This window comes from Odontesthes bonariensis, chromosome 17, assembly GCF_027942865.1.
Source record: "Odontesthes bonariensis isolate fOdoBon6 chromosome 17, fOdoBon6.hap1, whole genome shotgun sequence".
NCBI lineage: Eukaryota > Metazoa > Chordata > Actinopteri > Atheriniformes > Atherinopsidae > Odontesthes > Odontesthes bonariensis.
In genome coordinates this window covers 21,362,405-21,384,844 of record NC_134522.1, presented here as the reverse complement: position 1 = coordinate 21,384,844, position 22,440 = coordinate 21,362,405, and the positions used below count along the sequence as shown (strand labels likewise).

The window sequence follows — 22,440 nt, the reverse complement described above, 5'->3', positions numbered from 1 at the left end:
AAAAAAATAAAAAAAAAAGAGCCATGGACAAAAGGCTTTTGTGTTGCTCTGCAGTGGTAAATCTGTCCTGAAAAGGACGTAAGCAGCTTGCCCTGGACAGCCATTGTCATACAGACACACACAGATACTGTATGAGCATGTACAGAGGCACACGGTCACAAAAATAGACACACAGGCGGGAGGCTCGGTCTCCATTTTCTCCTGCCTCCTGCAGTCACACATAGATGCACACTTGTTGTGTAGCGCTTTCTGGGCCACCAATGAGAGAGGAGAAGACAGTGAGAGAAAGAGTTTTTGGCTCGCAGAGTGTGAGTCATGGACAGACTGACTGTCCTCAGGCCTCAGTATACCATCTGCCCCCCCTCTCACAGCACCTCTACGGCCTCATCACACAGCTCAGTGCTCCATAGCATTGAAAACCGAAGAATATACATAAATGCAGAGACAAACAGGACAATGCTAATGGCCAAAATTGACATTTCTATGGATGCACTACTTTTACACACACACACACACACACACACACACACACACACACACACACACACCAATTTATGTCAAAAAGTACACATTTCTATAATTCTTTTCCCACATACAAACAAGCATCAGTCAGGGCTTGTTTCATCCCTGCAGGTCATTTGGGATTGACAAGCATTCTACCAGAATTCATTACAGAAACCTGACACTAACCCACATGAAAGCAGCAAATGTTGCACTGCAAATGTGCCTGTGTTACATCCGTCTGGCTGCGTGCATTCGTGCGAGTGTCTATGTCAGTGTGAGTGTACTGACGAGCTCGGACGTTCTAACGTTCTAACCCGAGAATCGATGGAGAAGATCCTTTTCATTATGGTGGCGGTAAAAGCTGCTGCTGTATCGACCCTCCTCTCTATTTTAAACCGCGCCATAGTCACCCGCCACAGTACCTTCAACTATCACAAACCTCAGTTAAGAAGCCTTATCTCTTCTTTTTTAAATTTTTTTATTCAACAACGTTATTAATGTTACATGTCACCACAGATTAAAAAAAACATTAGTCCATAAAAGAGGATCGTTGAGTTATAATAACAGTATCAATAACCTTAGACAATGTCAAGAATTTTTTTTACAGTCAAAATGGAGCAAAAGTTGGAGCATATTTACTAGAATCTGCCAAAAGTTAACGCCGCAGACTCGAAGCACAGAAGTTAAAAAAGACACACTCATAAAAACATGCAGCACAAACCGACGAGCAACTTTGTCTACCAGCTCCTCATCTTTGGAGCACCTCTAGAAAATACAACTTGTTCCATTTAACACAGCCTTCTTCTGAGAACAATTTTACAAAAAAACAAAAACTAAGTCTCACAACATGAAATCCACGTCCCCTTCAGATTTTGTGATGCAGGGGTGGACACCAACTTCACCTGAGTGTGAGTCTGTGTTTGATTAAAATGCGATCAAATAATGTTCCAAAATAAAGCACTGTTCGTTGAGTGAAAAGTCTTTTGACATAAAAAAAAAAGAAAACGAAGAAAAGAAACCAGATAACATCTTTGTACAATGTAGTATAAATACACACAAAAGGCAGAGCGCACAGGAGGAGCACCAACAGATTTTACCCTATTTAGAGATGATAAATGTGCATTCAAAGTGTATGTTTTATGTTATTCAACTGACTGAACACGTGGTAGATAGTTCGGATTATGTGAAACATTTTGGTTGGGGAGAAAATGCCCAATAACTTTACTCAGAATTTGTGTGAACATCTACAGTTCCATGGCAACAGAGCAAACTATGACTGCGTTGTAGCTAAGAGCTCAAGAGCAAGTGAGCAAGTGGCTCTTAAGCTGAGTTTTTTTTTCGGTTAACACTGTTCATTTCTGCTAACATGTTGTGCAGTTGGATGGCTATGAACACTGTTGTTTGCTCAATAAACTTATTTTATTGTAAAAAAAAATAAAATGTGAAAGTCTAACTTCTTGGTGAGGCATTCTTATTAAAGGGTTAACCAGAGCCACTTATGTCCCTGCAAAAAGATAAACAATAATGGATGGTTGGACAGATGGAGTTGTAACCTCTTTGTAAAGGAAAAGTTTTGGGTCTTCCTACAGAGCTCCTCCTGATAAATAAACTTGATTAAAAAAAAATATGGATGCATATCAAAGACAGACTATTTTTTTTTACAACCTGGCAACTCAGGTGTTGCTTTTTAGAAGTGTTTCTGTACCGACTGACTATGAGGCTGCATCCAAACAGCACCGAGTTTAGCCATCACGTAGGAAATGATGGCGAGCTTCACGATTGGCTGGGCAACTCTCCATTTACATTCCCATCACTATTGGGATTTGCCAGGAGGCCAAATGAGAAGAGCATGGTTTCGTAAGCAAACTAATCTCCTCGGCGCAGCTTCAAGCTCTGTTCCGTGGCAGGTTTCACACACACCAAACACAGGCCGTCTGCCTGGCTCATTGTGCTGCGTGCCCCAGCCGCCCTTTTCATTTTAGGAACAATTCCCTTTCCTTTCCACTGCCTCTCATGTTTACCACGGTAATCCATTCAGTGACGTCTGTATAGGGGTGCCCAACTGTGCATGATCCTCCTCGTACCCAGCCCTCCTCCTATTTCCTGTTCACCAACAAGAGGCAAGGCTTCCAAAGCCGGCTCTCTCTGGTGGATACTGACATTTTTGCTTGGCACAAAAAACACCATTTGGACTGTTTATTTGGAGAATGAAAAACTCTAATATTCATAAACCAATCACTGAACATGATTTTAGTGATTCCTTTCCTTTATTAATAGCTGCTGGGCACTTTGACACTAGAGTTTTTCAGCTGAACACAAGAGAAAATTCTCAGTGTGTGAGAGTTGGCAACCTCAAACAGCTGCACTGGTTTAAGATGAGCCAGTATTGCCTGTAGTTGTTTTCTCAGTCTTATCCCCCTTCTCAGGGGAAACTGGATTTAGCAAATCCCAAACTGTTCATTGTGATATCTCTTTCGGGCTGCAGCCTCGCCACTTCCTCCATTGAATGAGTCTTAAAGAAACCCAGAAGATGCTGAAAGCAGAAGCGAACCACAGTTTTTGTTCTTTCACCCTGCTCTCTCCCCCTTCTTTTCCCTCTCTTGTCAATTGTTTCTCCAGTAATTGCTGACGCTGTGGCAGTACATACAAGCAAGAAAAAAAGAAAAGGAAAAAGCAGATTTCCTGCTGAGTTTGTAAACTGCCAGACCTCCCCATAGTCCTCAACCCGTCACTGGCTCTAAAACCTTGTTTGTCATTTTTCAAAAGTCATAAATCTCACTTTACTCGTCACAACTTGTTTAACTGTCTGTTTCAGCTCCGTCCCTTCAAGTACAATCTGTTATATTACAACGATGCCTGTTGTCTTTCCTGTTGACTATAACATCCTCTCATTCTGCATGGCCTTGTAGTAGTGCTCCTGCTCGGCATGGCTGCGGGCGGACCCCGAGGGCCGGCGAGGCAGGGTGGAGGAGCGGGACAGTGCCTGGCCGTGGCCGTCTATCAGCAGGTCAGGGTGGGGAGGAGGCGGAAGCATGCTGGAACAGGACGGGTGAGGAAGGGGGGGCATGGAGCAGGACGGGTGAGGAGGAGGTGGCAGTGGGGAAGAAGACAGGTGAGGAGGTGGAGGCATTTGAGAGGATGATGGGTGAGGAGGTGGGGGCATTTGGGAGGACGATGGGTGAGGAGGTAAAGGCATTTGGGAGGACGATGGGTGAGGGGGTAAAGGCATTTGGGAGGAGGCAGAATGAGGGGGAGGCAGAGGCATTGGACAGGGGCTTGAGTGTGGAGGGGGAGGCGGAGGCATTGGAGAGGAGATTGAGTGAGGAGGGGGAGGCAAGGGAGAAGAGGACGACTGAGGGGGTGGTGGTGGAAGGGGGGATGATGAGAACTGAGGTGGAAGAGGCAGAGGGGAGGAGGCAGTGGGAAGTGGAGGGGGAGGTAGCTCTGCTCCTCCCTCGACGCTCCCGCTGGTTGTGGAGGAGCAGAGCGAATCGGTTTTAACTGGAAGTGTCCGGTAATCGCGGTAGTGACTGACGTTGTCCTGTCGCTGCAGCACCACACGATGTTTGTCCCCTGCTGGGTCGGCGGTCATCATGTTACCGCTGATGGTGTTCCTCCACTCCCACGGTTTGCCGTTACTGGCCGACATGCGCACCACCGGATGGTGAGGGGCGTGAGCATCAATTGTGACGATGCTCCCGCTGCCGGCGATGCTCCCTGGGTTGCTTCCAGTGCAGCTGTCTCTATCAGATGGGATACGATAATAAGGGGACTCAGAGCAGTTTGAGCCACCACCAGAAGAGGAGCCACCTTCTGAGGTCTTAGTGGATGAAGACACTGGTCCATGACCCTGCTTTGACATGGCTATGACCTGCAGGAATAGCATAGATTAAAGCAGCTACTACTAATGTCGGCAAATTGATATTGGCAACATGAAATCAGGGTCAAGAGACTTTTTAAATTGGTAAACATTTCAAAGCATAGGGAAAACACTAAATATCCAGCCAGACATTTTAATTACATTTCCAACAAGTCCAGCTATGATTTCTGTTTGAACCCTCGTGAGAGTACAGTTTATTGGAAACTAATCAGTGAAATTGCTTCCTCGAGCATTCTGTTTTGATTTTACAAACATAATAAATTTGTAGGTGTGTGGCATACACAGCATTTGGCTGCTGCTACATCTCCCTCCCTGTCTGAACTACATTTCTAAAGGTTGGTTGGATTCCACTTTAATTAAAAGTATGAAAATTACTGCTCAAGATAATGTAATACTATCATTTGGAAGCATTCATTTTCTAATCTCTACCTCACCTGAGTGACTCTCTGCTGGCTGGGAGGCTGGTTGGGCTGCGTGTTCGGCACTCTGGGAGTTGACACTGCAATGGGTCCTGTTCCGGGCTCCTTCATCCCTCCTCCCTCAGTGAGTGACAACCACTTGGCACGGGTCTTGGCACTCTTGGGGGAGACAGGTGGTGGCCGAGAGGCTTCCTCAGGGATGTGAACTAGGGGAGGTGCCACCACCATCCTGGCTCCAGCTGGTGTGGTAGTGCTGTTGTTGGCCTGCACTGTGGGATAAAGAGATGAAGGCATCCCTTGGTTTTCTGACTCTCCTGCAGCTGCTCCCCCTTCACCTGCTTTGTCTCTCTCATCATCTCCCTCGTCTTCGTCTCGTGAGCTCTGGCTGCGGAGCTCCAGAGAGCGCTGCTTCCACTCTGACACCAGCTGCCGAGACCTCTGGGGGTCAAAGGGCACGTGGAAGGTCATATGGCGCTGTGTGACGATCGGCTCCTCGGAGGGGGAGATGGGGCTGTTTCCATTTGCGACTCTGGGCAAGGTGTTGCTGAATGTTACCATGGTCTCTTTGCCCATGGGACCACGGGTTGCCAGGAGCTCCACATCGGCACTTGCTCGTTTCAGGGAGGCCAGGGATGCCTTCTCCCTCCTTACCTTACTGCGGGCTCCCGACCCAAGCCCAGCTCCCAGCTCCTCCCTGCTCTCAGACACCCTGGGAGTTTTTCTATACAGGGAGTCATGACTTCGCTGGCTTAATACCCTCAGGCCTTCTTTCTGCTGGACTGAGGTTAGTCTATGCAAAGAAGGAGCATCTTCCTCTGATGCTTTGAAGTTTCCCACTGCGTACACCGCCTAACAGAAGAAAGAAGGATATAGAGAAGAGTAATAAATGAGGAGACAGAAGCAATACATATTAAACAAAGACTCTGGCATGAAAGTGTATATTCTTTAATCTTTGGGAGAAAAAAAATGTAGGAGTTTTATTTTAGTCGGGATAGTGCGCATGAATTGTCATCTTTCCTTCCTAATATTTTGACTGAGGTCAACATGAATCACTCTCTTCTCCCCGTCTACGTCCTCAATGAGAGGAGGGCATGATTACCCTCTTAAAAAAAAAACAAGAGACCAGAGAAAAAAGGAGAGGAGGAGGGGGAGCGTGGAAAATGGCAACGACAAGTTTCCTTAAATTGAAGTGTGAAATTGTTCCAGAGAATTTCTTATCGGATTATTCATTCTCTCCCCCTTCCCTCTGTAATAGAAAAGGCTATATATAGCCTGCCAAAAAAGACCGAAAAAAAAAAAAGTATGGAAGCCACACAGGGAGGAGAGGTGACAGAGAGAAAGAAGCAATTTGTTAGCACATCCAGTGATGGCGTTAGAATAATACAACAAGACAATTCACACACAGTGAAACAAACAAACCACATTATTTAAAACATCTATTTATGTCTATGCTGTCGTTCCTACCGTGCTCCATGCTGGGTGTTAACTACTCTCTGGGGTTAAAACAAATCCCTAAGTATATATAAACATATGCTGGCACTCAGTTAATCAACCCAAGCCTGAAACAGGGAATCCATTTCAGCACAAATTCACTTCTCTCTTTTAGCAAGCTCAATGACCTTAAATGGGGTAATTATCTTAAACATAAAAACAATTGGACACTAATTTATTGCGACTGCAAATTAAATAGTTTGACTGAAGGAGCTTTATGCGTGTCGTAGCCTACACTATCCTGAGCACCTCATTCAACTAACCAGGTAGACTCCAATTCCAGCTCCTATGAGATATCCCACGTAGACGTCTATTGGGTGACTGCGGTGCTGTGTTATCTGTGTCAGGCCAGCGAGGCCCGCCGCCATGCAGAAAGCAAAAACCAGCAGCGGCTTCAGCAGCTTTGTTGTGCTGTTGATGCTGACGTTGAAGTACATCTGCAAATAGTGACACATATAGATTGGCAACGAACAGATAGTTGAACAGATGGTTACTGTTGCTAAGATAAAAAGGAAGTATGACACACACCAACAAGTATATACCGTAAATGTATTATCATTACATCGAAGAGTAGGCAAATATATTATAAAATGCGATTCTATATCTGTTGAATCTTATTAGGGTTAGTGGGTTTGAGATTCTGAAGTAAGTATTATTGACGTCACCACCATATCCATTCACTACTTAGGAGACAACAACAGGTAGCTTAGCTTAGCATGAAGACAGGATTTACAGCTAGCAGCAAGCTGGATCCCAGTTTTTGTATTAAGCTAGGCTAAGTGGCTGTTGCTTTTCACAGTTAAAGGATAAATCTGATTGATTTAACTTGTTGGTGGTGAACATTGGTGATTGGTAGCAAGCTAAAAAAAGAAAAGAATGATGCGTGATTAACTGGTCAAGCAACTTTTGACTGTTGAACAGTCGTGAGGAGGAGAGGCAGAGAAAAGGAGAGAATACATGTTTCTATGCATTCACATTCTCTGCATACACACTGTATTTTAATAACATAAAACAGAGGGAGGCTGAGTGACAGAATGGCAGGTCTTGCAAATATATCCATTTTAACAAGCTTGTGCATGGGCCACTGAGCGTAAAATCCTGCTCTCCTAGAAGCAAGAAGGAAAATCTGTCAGTATGGAGACATTTCACTTATTTTCAGCACACTTTCAAGGCAAATCTTGACTTAAGCGTCTAATGTAACTTACTTAGCTCAACTCATTGCAGTTTTGCAGTAAGGCCTTTGAGTGTTACATAAAATGAATCAATACAAGAATATGTCTTAACGTGGTGGGCAGAGAAAAACTCTGTAATCAGTGCACATATTTCGACAACATGTTCTGCCTCCAACAGCTCAAACAGCTGCTTTTCTTCTCCTGCCTGCCCTTCATTATAAAGTCTGTCTAGTGAGTTTTAATGAGGACATAGTGGGCCCAGTGAGGCAGCAGTGATATGGCCAGTAGCTTGCAACAGCCACTGGTTGAGAACAGTGTGTGTGGGAGGGTGTTACCTCATGGAAAAATGACAGTGCTACTTTTCTGTACAGTACAAACACAACTGCAGTCAGGCCCGGACAGCAGAATGGCAAAAAAAAAAACTATGCAAGATTCACAACGGTCAGATGTGATAGCGAGCACCAACATCTGACCTCAAAATTCAGTTCCTGTTATTTTAGCATTTAGACAAATAAAACAGTTGTGACTTGTATGTATGATGGAATGATTCTAAAGATAAATGTATGACATACCGTGCTGGAGTTACATTAGTGTGTCACACATGATATAGCAAAAATATCAATCTGAACAGGATTAACTGGTTAATATCGCACTGAGATACACATTCAGAGACACATAAGCATCATTCAAATGCATCATAATAAAGTAAGGCAAAGAAAGTGCTCACAGAGATGTATACTGCAGCAAAGCCAGACAACGTTGCATGCTGGGATGGAAATGTTTTCCTAAGGGGACAAAAAGGGAGAGTTAGGAGTAAAAGTCAGAAACAGGAAAAACAGTATAGGCTACATGTAAACTCACTGTGTTTACTGCCTCTTGAATAAACCTGGATGTGTGATGCGTGATGGTACTACTGTACTGTATAAGACAATAAAAAAAATCCCTGCCTGTCCAACTGAGTGTTTGTCAAATTGAGCACATGTCCTTAGATGTGAGCATTAACAAACACAAACAGAATGCCAAGGGGCCATGAGAGGGAGTGAATCTAAATGAGTTGAGGTCAAAGCTGCTAATTTGCAGTTTAAAGAAGTGAAACACAAATCGCACTTAATTTGCCTCATAAAGGAGCTCTGAAGTCAGTCTGTGCATTCATCTTTGTATTGCACTATTTGCCTTCATACCACCTTTTTGGGCTACATTCAACATGGAAACGAGCCGGTGAAGAAGGGAGAAGACTGGCTCATCTTTGTGTTATGTGATATTGTATTATATTGAAGGGTAAAACTGTATTTAATTCAAGTTTATGTAAACTGGGATTAGGTGTTAAACTAAAGCAAAACGCGTATGTGTGTTATCCACAATGTCTAAAATAAGCATTCTATAAAAATGAGTTCCCACAAGTGCAGAACATCCAACATGTACACGTGTACTACTAAGTACTAATGATTATCCCTGTGTCAGCTCTATTCAGTTGAATCGTGTGAATGTACTTATTACGGGTTTCATAGCCACGTACTGTAGCTTGGTTATCTGATCTATGTGTATGTGTAACAAACAGCGCTGCTAAAAAAAACAACTTAAAAAGCCATAACATCTGGAAGGGAAATATTCCACCTGTGCAAAATGACTTGCTGTAGTTTGGTTGTAGAAATAAACACCTATCATTAAAAAGAAGCGTGTCATTAATACTCAAAAAACACTTCAGTTTAATAAACCAGCTCACAGAACTGTGTGTGTTTAAACAAAAAAATAAAAAATCACTTCCGATTTAATTTAATCATTTTCGACTGTAAATTTGCTTTGATGACTGCTCGACAACTACATTCCTGCAAGACAGGGTTGTGAAGTATTCAGCATGCAATATCATGATAACACATTTTTAGTACCATATAGATAAGATCAGTGTAAAAGGATTCATTAAATTAGCTGCAACATATCTGTGCATCTACATTAGTCTTCTGTTGTTTTTGCCGCCACGTATTCAGATTTTGAAATCAGGCACATACAGACACTCTGGCTCAGACTGTAACAGTGTGTCTTACCTGGCTGACATAATAGCATATTGATCTTTTCCCATGCAGATCTCCTGTGAGATGTAGGCGTTGTTGTCACATGACACTCCGGGGGCTGTGTAATTGGGCTGGCATACGGTGAGGAAGAAAGGGGCGTGGTAACCGGTAGATAACTGGATGACATCTGTCACCAGGGCTGTTGCCAGGAGACCAAATACATGAACACCTGAGGGAGAGAGGTAAGAGGCAGAGCTGTGAAGGGCTCTTTTGGTAAATGAACTAAAAGCCCCAGTTGGCTTGCTCACACTGAGCTCAGTGTGTGCCTTGGCAGAAAATAATGATGAGTTTGCCCCAATATGAAGCGACACCATGAGCCTTCAGGTTCTTACATTTTGTGGCCTTTACACACACAAAGAAATCTTTCGAGGTGAATTAGTTGTTCTTTGCACTTATCATATTTCCTGTTGAGTATGTTCACAAGCCTATTTAATTTTAAGTCACACTTCATTTGAAGTCTATAATTAGCTTATTTCTTTGCTTTTAAAAGTGGAGTAAAGTTAGGGGCTCAGGCAGTGGGTCGAATAATTTCTTTGAGCCAAAACGGAGCAAAACAAAATGCACTGACCATACATTTCTCACAGTATCAGTGGCTTATTTGAACTTAGATATGTGCAGTTAGTTATACATCTTTAAAATAAAAAACAGCCAACATGAATTAGTTTTAACTGCTGCTCCATAGGCCTGAACAACTATTACTATGTCCATTAATAACTCCCAAAAGCACTAGTTGTCTGACTTACCAACAAAGCGCACAGTTCTGCGTAGGAAGGAGTTAAAGCTGCATCCTCCAGCATTAATACTGCCCTCCGACTTGGGACAAGTTTTCATTTTGGACTGCATACAGTACATCAGGCCCTCCCCCAACATAATCTACAGTCGGCAATGGAGAAAAGAAAAGAAAGGAGGTGCGATATGGGCATTTGTCAGTTTTGCTTTGAAATTTGCTGTGAGACAAATACAAAAAGACGAATGAAGAAAAAAGACAAAAAAGAAAATTAACTGGAAAAAAGGGCCATTATTGTCAGATATAAATGTCTGTGATTGTGAGAGAGTACAGCGGCGAGAGAATGGAGGTAAGAAGCTATTGAACAGTGATCACTTCCAATCAGTGTGATAAATGAAGGTCTGTTCGTTTCTGTGCTGCTGATGGATTAGTAGTGTGTGTCTGTGTGTGAGAGTGTGTATTGACTGGGGAGGCCTGTGGCATGTTTGGTGATATGTATGGGAATACCAGATGTATATTTTATCAACGTGTGAAGTGATCCTGCATTTGAGAGTGGAGAGTGGAATTTGCTTTTGGAGAGTTCAAAAAGGCGAACATTTGCTTATTTGAGTGATCTATGTATTTTCTATACCGAATCCTCACACAAACACAAGGTCACTGAACCATGTAAGGGTCGATTGACTTTGGATGACAAACATTCTTGTAATTCATGGATGTCAGCAAGAAAAGTATTGCTCTTACTTGGTTTAATTTTAAGATCAGCTAATTTTTGAGAACAATAAGAGCACTGTAACACATTTCAATGAACCTTCAAACCTCCAACAGATATGAAGGGGCCATTGATTAAAGACCAGCAAATGAGAGTATATTCGTGGAGTGGAAACTTACAGAAGCTGCTGGTCCAGCGAAGGCCAAACTCAGCAACATCAACAGAGGGATGAGCTCGTCACCCGTCTCTACGTAGGGCATGGAGAGGTCGCGGTCATGGCAACGGTAGCCAACCATTGCCGGGGACAAGACGTCTGTCAACTCCAGGAAGTACAGGGACACCAAGGAGGACAGGACGATGGGGAGCTAGACAAGCACGTGCAGACAAACAAATATAAATCCCAGACACACGACCAAGACCAAAGGTCAAAGCAGAGAGGGACTAGCTTTTCATTTTTGCTTGGACAGGTGGGATTCAACCAATGCTTCATCTTAACTTTTATATTAAAGTCATACACACCCTCACATACATGGCAAAGAAAGAACTTCAGACTCTAGAAGTCCAATGCATCCAGATGCATTTAACATACAACACTCGCTGTTGGTCTGATCATACGTTAAGGAGAAATGTAACTAAGCATTTTTTATTTTTTTTTATTAAAACATGATCTTTTCCATACCTCCACAAAATAAAAACATGGCAGCAGTGTAATGCTGTCTTTGGGGGGTTTCTTCTTGGCTTTGTTTTTGGGGGATGTCATCCTGGGGTGAGACCAGTCACAGCCTGTTGGGATAACAGGTTTGCGAAATAACGTCAGAAACAGAACAAAAAAAATATTCAAACATAGATTCAAAAAGTTCTCAAAGACTGGGCAGGGCTGAGCGGCTTCATGACACATACTGAAAGTCATTAGTTTGAGGAACGAGATTGTGCATCATTAACAACACTGATACATTAAAATATGTTTTTGAGCAGTTTAATTATGATAGTGCGGAGCGTTATTGGTTTTTAAACGACCATATGCATAGACACTCAATAATTAGATCTATTATTATACAAAAGCATGCCTAATAACTACCCTCAATGACACATGCACTGAGATGATGGCGCTCAAGATTATCAGGATGCTGTATTTTGACAGCGAAGGTTCATTCATAGTGATTAAGACATTAAAGATTCTGTTTTATAACCCTTTCTGAAATTTTAATATAAGTCTCATAGAATGTGCCCAGAATGTGTGTGTCAACTCAAGTTTGTGCCAAAACAAGGGACAGATCCCTGATTCTATCTCACCTGTATGCCAATGAAATTTTGAATGATATGATTTGGTGCTGCAAAGGCCATGAATACCCTGGAAAAAGGTAAGAAACGGGTAACATATGCTAGGTTGAGGAGGGTGACTCCAAAGTTGTGTGCCTCTATTGTATCTAGGTATCAAAAAAATAAAAAAAAATCATTTTGTTTTGATTTAAAGGAATATTTCACCGTTCTTGATGTGGGGTTGTGTGAAGTATCTATGAGCACTAAGGGTATTAATGGAGTTCAGTCAGGCAACTTTGAGAATCAGGGAGGAATTCTGACGGATTTTCTCCATCTAAAACAAGTCGAACCTCAAAAATGTCTAAGTGGTTCGAACAAACGCTGCATAAAGTGCTTTGTCAACCATACACACTGGAAAAAATGCCCCTCCAAAAATAAGTAAGAAAAACAACAAATACAAGACGTTTTTGCTTGAAATAAGCAAAAAAATCTGCCAATGGAACTAGTGAAAATCGGCTTGTCAAGATTTCTTGAAGATGTGATATTTAGGACTTGTGAGATAAAAATGATCTTGAATTTAGCTTAAAAACCTCTTCAAATGTAAAAAAAAAGCTTGTTTCATATGAAATCTGACTCAAAACAATTTGTTTTCAAGGCTTTTTCATTTAACAAGATATTCCAGATGTATTGTCTTCAAACAAGTCCCTATATCTGGCTGAAATAGTACTTGTTAGGGAGTTGTGTCTTATATTAAGTGTAATGAGATATTTTGACTAGAAATGAGACAAATATACTTGGTAAGACTTTGATTTTTTCCAGTGCACATTTTGCATCTGAGAGTTATTTACTTTGTTACTATTTTTCTCAGCTGAAGAACATCTGTGTTGTTGCTTCATGGCACGCAGAGTGACAGCTCAACGTATCTTGCCACTGATCAGCTGTGACTGACAATTTTGCCCGTGTAAGTCCAAAAGACAGACCATGACACGGTGAAAATTATTTTTAAAAAGGCCTGAAAAAGCACAAACACTTATCTTTGGTTCAATCTTTACAAAAATAATGTCCAGCAGTAAGCCACCCAACAGGTCTCACACAATATCCGTCGCACTCAATTGATCAGAAGCGGGCAACATGGACAATCTTTGAATGGGAAAATAGTGACAAAGTAAAAGTTCTCCAAAGCGAAACAGAGTAAAATTCACTTTATAGAGAGTTTCTTTAAACAGCAGTGTTTTTTTGTTTTTTTTTAAGGTTTAAGCTGTTTTGGAAAATTCCCTCTTCTGAGTGGGTGTGAGCTTAGCTCCTCCATTAAAACTCCTCCCCAATTTGCCAAATTGAGACTCATGAGTACTTTGTTCAAACCCATGCAGAGCCACTTCTACAATTAATTAATAAATAAATGAATAACCCTTTAAGGCTTTCAATTCAAAAGGAGGCTTTTTAACATCCAAACGGTTGTTAAACACCAAATTCATCTCCCTGACACACTCACAGACATCCACATGTACAGATATATCCTGCCTGCAGTAACCTGTAGGCAAACAGAAGGCTTCATAGAGAGGCAGGAGCCAAGGGCTCAAATGGAAAGCTAAACAGAGTTAAATATTCAGTTCTCCCTACAGCTCCATATTCATGCCCTTGAGTTCCAATCCTACCGACCCCCCCTTGCTCTCTCACAATCCTACCCACCTCATCCAATTCTCTGTGGCCCATTTTACTTATCACTTCTTCTCATTCATCTATCATCAGCACCATCTTGTTACCAGTCTGATTGCGTGTTGCCCACACTTTCCTCTTGAAATATTTTCTTTCTCAGTTATTTTACCTTTAACTTCTCCTGGCAACATTCTCTGTTCCTGTACATCTGGTTCTTGAGTCAAGTTATATTTTCTATAAATAAATAGCATATATATGTATATCATACTGTAAATCTTGGTTAGAAAAAACAAAGCCTCAGGTTTTTCTGTCCCCCCCAAAAAATCCAAACATGCTACTTCACATAATGAAACTGAAAACATTTACTCTATTCAGACTGGCTTTGAACAGACAGATTGACAGTATCATTTTGGAGATTTGCCCTCTTATGACTCCTTTTCTCTGGCATACAAATGGTTAAAGCAACCGGAGCAAAAATGTATCTAGACGTTCAAATCAAATCACGATCTGCATCACTCTTCAAGAAATTCATATTTTCGAAAGCCGACCAGCCATCTGTAACACTGGCTCTGCCATTCTCGACCTCCCTGCACCTCTGTCACCATATTTTTTGTTTAGCGTTGCTTATTTCTTTCTCACTGGCTCTTCTTGTATCTCTCTATATCTTCTATATCTGTCAACGAACCTCTTTCTTTGCTTTTTCTACCTTTTTCTGTCCCTTGTTCTTTTCACCTCTCTGTACACCCATTGTTTTATCTGTATTATCCTCTCGTTTTCAGTTTTTTTTTTCTTCGAGATAAGAGGGCCCGACCCCTGAGGCAGTGCGAGGCACAGAGAATCAAAGACTTCCACGATCTAATTTCCATGACCCCTAGAAATGTGTTGGAGAGAGGAGGAAGGAAAAGAGGAGAGTAAAGAGGAAGAAGAGGAAAAAGATAAGCACAGATCAAAGAAAAATATTATTAAAAAAAAAAAAAAGAAATAGAGTCAAGTGTGTGTGTCTATATATATATATATATATATTTTTTTTTTGGATGTCTGATGCTGGGGGTTAGTAGGGAGGGGGCCGAGGATCAAAACTGGGAGGATATTGGGATGGAAGGATTCCAGTGCAGCTGAAAGCAGCTTAGGAAGACGCTGAGTCCTGGGTCTGACTCTCACAGCCGCTTGGTCTCGGTGACCTACTCAGACTCCAGTCAGCATTTAAACCTCACCCTAACTCACATTTCATGCACGCTCACACATACATACACAGAATGAGCCTGAAGAAAGGGGGTTGTTTATCTGTCATAGCAGCATTTGTCCCCTGGAACACATCACACCACAGGACGGGGGGGGGGGTGTTAGAAATAGAGAGTAAGTCAGCAATAGCAATGATGTAAAGATGGGTGAGAAATGAAAGGCCAGCCTGATATAAATGTTTCGGGCCACAACACAAGCCTCCGGAAAATCTTCAGGGCCAGAGACTTGCAAATTCTGCTAGATGGTTGAAGACCATTGGTCAAATATACATTGTTTTTTTATGATGATGGAGGAAAAAAGTCTCAAAGGTTAGATTAAGCCATAAAACATGAGCATTTTCAAACCCTTCAGTGACTCCTTGTACCCCGTTTGAAAGCATTCTCCATCTGTCATTTTCTACTCATTTACTCTGACTTTTCTCTTCATTTGTCGCCCATCTGTTTAGCTTCTTCTCCAGTGGATATTACAGCGGGCTGCCACCACAGGCAGGTGACAAATTAAAAGAGAAACCTGAACACAGCTACGTTAGGGTGAGGGGATTAGGTGCTCTGTTAATCTGTGAAGGGGACATGGTTTGGGTCCATTTGTCCCCTTAAAGGGACATGTTATTGAAAATCAATATAAAGTTGCAGTGAGTTATCACCTTTACCCAGTAATGAAACATTTCTATTCAGCTGGGAGCAGATGCGTCTGTGATGACTCTGCTCCCATCCTTGGGGCAACAAGGGTCACTGAATGGTTTGATGTGTATGAAAATGATTTTATCCATATGCTGTCGGCATCGCAGCCATCAGATTTGAACCCAAATGAACACCTAGAGGTCTTGGAACAACATGTTTGACAGTGTTCTCCATTACCATCAATAGTACATTAAAGGAAGGATTACCTTTAGGAAGAACTGCGTTCAACCCCCCCCCCCCCAACAGAGTTCCAGAGACTTTTAGAATCAATACCAAGGAACACTGAAGTTGTTCATGTAGCTGAGCATTTTAGTAATACACTTAATCTTGATTTTTAAAAATATATAATTTCTAGTGTGACGATAGCTATAATGTTCATCATTAATACATTTTCTGATCATTTTCTTTACTGATTTTGTACAATATAATGGCAAAAAACAAAGAAGTCCCTTTTTTCATTTAACCAAAAGCTGAAGCTAATAACATATTCGGTTTAAGCCAGAGGGAAATAGTAAATCTTAACCTATCAATATAACTGGGAGAAGAAATAAATGTTTTTTGCAAAGAAACATAAATAAAACAAATCTGTTATCAGACTAATTTCCTATAAATTGCTTCAGTGCTTTAAAATACCATTCTTTAGCATTCCAGAGTAGGTGGACTGTTAGGAATTTGAGGTTAGGCTTGTTAAAAATGTCTTTCTGGCTTAACCGTGCTCTAAATATTTGCAACTTGTGAATGAAAAAGAAAAATCGAATTAAATCATCATCATTAACATTATGTTATTTTGTTGTCTGTTAGTCTAAGATAGGGGGCTACTTGCCTTGTTGTGCTCCTGGGTGCCTTTGGGATCATGGTCCTGTTATTTGATCCCATAGATTCTCAGCAAGTGAGCTAAGACAGTCAAATAATTCTGTTTTGCCATAAAATTCATTCAACACTTAGGACACAAAAAAGGTTTGTTCTAAGAAATATATTAGTCTTCGATTGAAGTAAAGAAAAAGCATTTCGATCCCATTTCCCCAGAACCGATCTTCTTTTGACAATCATTGTAAAAACTACAGTGATATATAAAATATTAACTTCTATTTCCAGAGCTTCAAGCACTCCTTCATCAAGAAAGTTACTATGCTGGCTATTGCAAATCCATGACAAGTGCAGGGCCTTTAACAGGCAGAAGGACCACAAGAGCCTTGTCATGGAGGAGGGTAGGCTACACCCAACTTTATTCACCTGCCTTTAGAGTGGAGGAAACAGCTCAACCAATGCGCTGAGCTGTTTGTTTTTTTTTACCCTGATCACATAAATCCAGTAAAGATGGAAGTAAAATTATGCTGATGGAATCTCTCACTGAGAGAAAACAGGCTTTCCCCAACGTTCAGTCTGATTTGATTGTTGTTCATCGTCCAGGGTGTACAGCCACATTTTCATGATTCGCTATTTTAAAAAAAGAGAAGCATGTACATGCAGATTTGCCTCCACATGCAGAAATCAGCAGATTGCATGAGATCATCAATTATGGAAAGTGAATACCATGTGCTGAATTTTCCCCTCTAAGATCGCGTTGGGGATGAGAGGCGGGTTTCTTAAGGGTGCATGCGGGATAAAGAACCACCGGACGACACTCACCTCTGTCCCGGGGGCTCCGTGAATTCACCGAGTCCCGTCGCCCCCTTCCCCCCCTGCGTGGTCGTGCGTGCTGCTCCAGTTTTGCGATGTCCCTTTAATCCATCTCCAGCTTCTCTCAAGTCACCCCAAAAACCTTCAAAACCTCCAACACTAATATTCAAAGAGCGCTCCGGTGTGAGGCTATTCCGGGACCATGGAAGGAGACTGGAGAGGGTCAATGATGGGAAAGAGGGGGGGTTGTGGGGGGGTCCTGAGAGTAGGAGCAGGGATGGCGAGAGAGAGAGGGAGAAGAGAGGAGACAGAGGAGGGTTTGCTGATGATGGAAAGTCCAATTTGCCGCACTTGCTAGTAACGCGCTCCTCTTCTTTATGAGTCCTGGCTTTGGTTAAGGGACAGATTCACGTGCGTCCTCCCCTTTATTGGTGCCTGCAGGTTTCCCTATTTCCAGTAGAACATACGTAGCCATTAAAAAGATCTATATCTATATTTAATATATGCACTTCATCCGTCACTAGGTTTTCGGGTGCACAGCACGCAAACACATACACACACACACACACACACACACACACACACACACACACACACACAAAGGCATAAGGGAGTGGAGTGGTGTGTGTGAGGTGGAGGAGGACGGGAAAGTGGGGGGCGGCTACAGGGGGGAGGAGAGAGTTGTGGTGTGTTCGCTTATGGTTGGGGGAGGAGACAGTCTGGTCCTCGCATTCACGCTTCCCAGCCGAATTCCTGTTTCGGGGCTGCCGCTGTGAGGCGACCGAGACAAAGGGTTAGATTTTTGGAATGTGTTGCCCAGTGCGCATGTCCGTGTGTGTTTGTTTGTGAGCGAGTGTGTATGGCGGGGATACGTAGCTCACGCATGTGTGCGTAAAAGTGAGGGGGCGGTTTTGGAGATTAACTCTTATTTGGACGCCAATGCAAAATTCAACTGAGCTGAAGTATTTGGAGTCACAATCAAACACACCCCGCGCATTCAAAAAAGAAAGAAAACCTTAAAATATGACCAACCAAAACTATCAACCAACATCCAGAGGCGAAGGTTCCGATGTGACACCCTTTGTTTACTCCGAAGGGTGTGGCAGGCGGATGACCACTGTGGTGCATTTACATCACCGTGGAGGAACCTGTGCGGGGATCGTCTCACCGCCTTGCGGACACCTCTGATTCTGACTCATGAATGGCAATTAACGTCGAAAACTCGACTCCACGTGCATAGGCACGTATGCACATTTCTGTGCTAAGAGAAGATGCCCTCAAAGAGATCTATATCATCAGCTCTCACGGTTATTAATTCTTAATGGGGCTTAAAGCCGAACTTAAACATCCATTTAACGCCCACGTTTTCCCCGGTTTCTGCAGCTTTTTCCTCTGGTGAGTCAGTAAGTGTTTAAGTGAGTGACACCTTCAGGGACCTTATGTTAATATCTGGACAGTCTATCTGGGCTAAAGAGCGGAGCTGGAAGCCGCCTGCTGACCAGCCTCCAGTGATTTTACACTCATTCAGATATTTGTAATCCCCCACCCCATCTCTTCTCTCACACCCATCTCTTTGGCTCTGTGTCACAGCTCCGTGCTGTATGAATGGGGGCGCCCCATTTAGTGTTGATCCTGTCTCCAGTTGCCAGGGAGTTCTTCAGGTTCTCATGGGGTACTCAGTCGCCTCTGATCCCCCTCCCCTTTCCCCCATCTTGTTCTGCCTCTCATTCCCCTTGCCTTGCCTAGAGCCCCCATCCCAACAATCTCACACACACACACACACACACACACACACACACACACACACACACACACACACACACACACACACACACACACACACACACACACACAATGATACAGCCAATAATACCCAAGGGTTGGTCACAGCTGGTAGGAGCTAATAAACTCATCACTCACAGTGCCTGGCTCCTATTTACCAAGTAGACAAAGCGCTAAGGAGAGGAAGGGAGAGACATGAGGAGTGAAGGTGGTTGAACACTTTTCTTCTTCCTGCAGACGACTCCCCTCAACGTGGGGATTTTTGGCCATTGTGAACACAAAGCTTCTACATAGCAATCTTTGCCATTTACCCCAGCTACAGTAGATGGTAAGTAGTTGCCAGAGGGTGTGTGTACATTGGGGATTTTTAAATTTGATTAAAATGCATCTTGACTGCTGTTCACACGTGACCCAAATACTTCTTCTCAGCTAAAGGCCGATCATTTCTATTCAGTATATGTGCACGTATGTGGAAACCCACGTTTAGACACAGACACATGGTGCTTATTTGCATGGCTAATGGAGGAGTAGGCACTCCTGCACATATTGGAAATGCAGAGTTGTAGGATGATAAATGGAATCACAAATGTGCTGCAATGGTCAGTTTTATCCTTGCGTGTCGACACATTTACCCATCCATCTATGAAAACTCGCACAGTTCTGCGATTGGATTCTGATTGATTTTTCTTCAACCCATTCAGCATCTCCCGAGTGCTGTAAAGTCACCTGACAAAGAGCCCATTGTTTGTTTTATCATAGCATGGACACTCCAACCATGTGGGAGGGCAGAGTAGGCACGACTGATTGGCTTCATCACCGTGTGATGATACTCACTTTATCCAGTCTGGTTGATGCACTGGTGCCAAACCATCAGCATGCTGCTCCCATCTCTCTCTGATCCCCTTCCCAACAACCACATATGCTAGATGTCTTTTTTTGTATTCATTTCAGTTTCACCCTCAGGTACACATAAAGCACCGGTTCTCAATATCAAATTGTATTGTAAGAGCATCAACACTGATTATGTGGTTAAGAAAACATCTCCCTATCGTGTGTAATTTAATCAATACAAATGAAATGTGAAACACTAGTACAAACTTTCATAGGGCGGCTGAGGTGTTGCTGACTATGAGAAGTCTACACGTATGAAAATAATACCTAATTTGCATTCGAAGCTGTTTTTTCTTTTGGGAATGACAATTGGAAATAAGAGTATGTCTCAGTCTCAATAAAATGTTCATAGTGCTAAGTCATCCCCTGCAGGTATAGGCACTCCACCTTCTGCACTCATATCTTTATGGTTAGTTTCAAGTGCCACTGTGTGGTTAAAAGCTGTCATTACATCACACTTAACAGGTAACTTTACTTTTTGGTCACTTTACTTTTAAGTACTTGCTTTTTCTCTTTTTTTCTTTTAAATTTCTCTTTTTTTTAATTTCTTGTTCATGTCTGTTGTTGCGTTTCTTGCTGTGTTGCTGCTGTGGCAAGTGAATTTCCCCGTTGTGGGATGAATAAAGTATTATCTAATCTAATCTAATCTAATCTAATCTAATCTAATCTAATCTAATCTAATCTAATCTAATCTAATCTAATCATGCAAAATATACACACACCTCACACAGAGCACTGCTCAAACCTCGACTTAAATACCCTCAGGAAAGCCTGGCTTTTATTCGCCGAGTCTCTGAGATTGTGCCACACGTGATTACAGTTTCAAAATGTACTTTTTTTTTTACTTTGACTTGACCTTTGTCTACTGTAGACAGTAGAGGTTTTTTCTCTTTCTGAGAATTGAAGAAATAAAAATGTCACGAGGAGCCTTCCTAAAGCCTACAGAATACTCACAGTTTGACAGTTTGCTGACAAGACAGACATTTGCTCACAAGACTCACCCAGATCGACTGCTTAACTTTTCCATGGAAACACATGACCATGGTGGGTGGGTACTGTAGATGGTGGTCTGGATTGCACGTTGAATTTTTTTTTACCACGCAGCAATGCAGTGGCCTGCAAATGTTTGGTCCGAATTTCTGTGTTCTGCTGCAAATAGAAAATGAACTACTTCTAGTCTAGTATAGAAATGTTTCTTTCAAAATTCCCATAAAAGTTCAAACTCAAAGTTAATAAAATAAATATATATATACATCTATTTCAAAAGCGGAAACAATATTTTGCGTTTGTTTTGTATAAATAAATGAAGTAGCACCATGCATCGGTTTAGGCACCTCAGGAGATTTGATATCTCACACCTAAATTGTTTGGACTATAGCTTCACAGCTACTGTTAGGAGAGGCCAAAGGATACATCTGTCAAAACTTAATACTCTGCCTCCTTAAATCTTTTTCCAACATTCAGGAGCCCTGGGAACCCCTATGCAGCTGAGTAGCTCTCTGTAAAAGGAAAACGACTGATGCCGACAAAGCAGCAGAGATTCAAATGAGTTTTCAGAAAACTGGTGCCTCAGTTGTTTTTGTAACGGACCAGGGATGACTAAGGTCAAACTGAGTTTGGAAAACTAAGAAAATGCTCTGAGAGAGATGTGTAGACGGTTGTCCGACTCCAAAAACACTTATACGTAGAATTGACAATCTCAGGAGTGGTGGTGAACTTTTCTACCGTAGAGAAACACACAAATACAACATTTAACATCATGAGTAAAAAAGCTTTCCTGCATCCTCACCACAAAAGAAATCATCAGAAGTTTGCAAATCTTAACAAGTTTGACACAATTTGGAAAAAGTTGTGTGAAACGATAAAGTTTAAATCAAACTTTTAGGGTACAATGAACAACATTTTGGGAGGAAAATGGTTGCAGACTTTCATTAAAAGCAGAAAATACACTTATTCAGTCCGTTGAGCACAAGGTTGAATCAGTCATGCTCTGAACCTGTGTTGCAGTCTGTGGTAGAGGGAACATTTTCATTATGTAGGGGAGGTTGGAAAAAAATTTAAACCAATTAATTTCAGGGAAACATCACAAACTCTGGGAAAAAAAATAAAAATCTGAGGATGAAAAGAAAAGGCCTTCTAAAGGAAATAGGTTCCTAATTTGACCTAAAATATCCACAGGTGGTGTAAGCTGGGGGTCTCACCGTGGCTCTAACAGTCCCCTGACCAAATCATTAAAAATCTGTGGACCCTTTTCCTTTTTTCTGATGAAACCCTGAAAAAAGGAAATCAATAAGTCGCTTAAAATATCAAAGAAATGTATCATCTTGAGACCAAGACC

At 42.1% G+C, this 22,440-nt stretch overlaps 1 protein-coding gene across 1 annotated transcript; it reads right to left on the bottom strand.

Moving 5' to 3' along the window:
- Positions 1-1,002: 1,002 nt before the first annotated feature.
- On the bottom strand, positions 1,003-17,972 carry plppr3a (phospholipid phosphatase related 3a). Its single transcript, XM_075448463.1, has 9 exons — positions 17,439-17,972; positions 11,651-11,754; positions 11,151-11,336; positions 10,279-10,408; positions 9,509-9,704; positions 8,194-8,251; positions 6,558-6,731; positions 4,819-5,652; positions 1,003-4,375 (listed from the first exon to the last, which is right to left on the bottom strand). The coding sequence occupies exons 2-9, from the start codon at positions 11,729-11,731 to the stop codon at positions 3,380-3,382; spliced, it is 2,655 nt and encodes an 884-aa protein (XP_075304578.1). The 5' UTR covers positions 11,732-11,754; positions 17,439-17,972; the 3' UTR covers positions 1,003-3,379.
- Between the last annotated feature and the right edge of the window lie 4,468 nt (positions 17,973-22,440).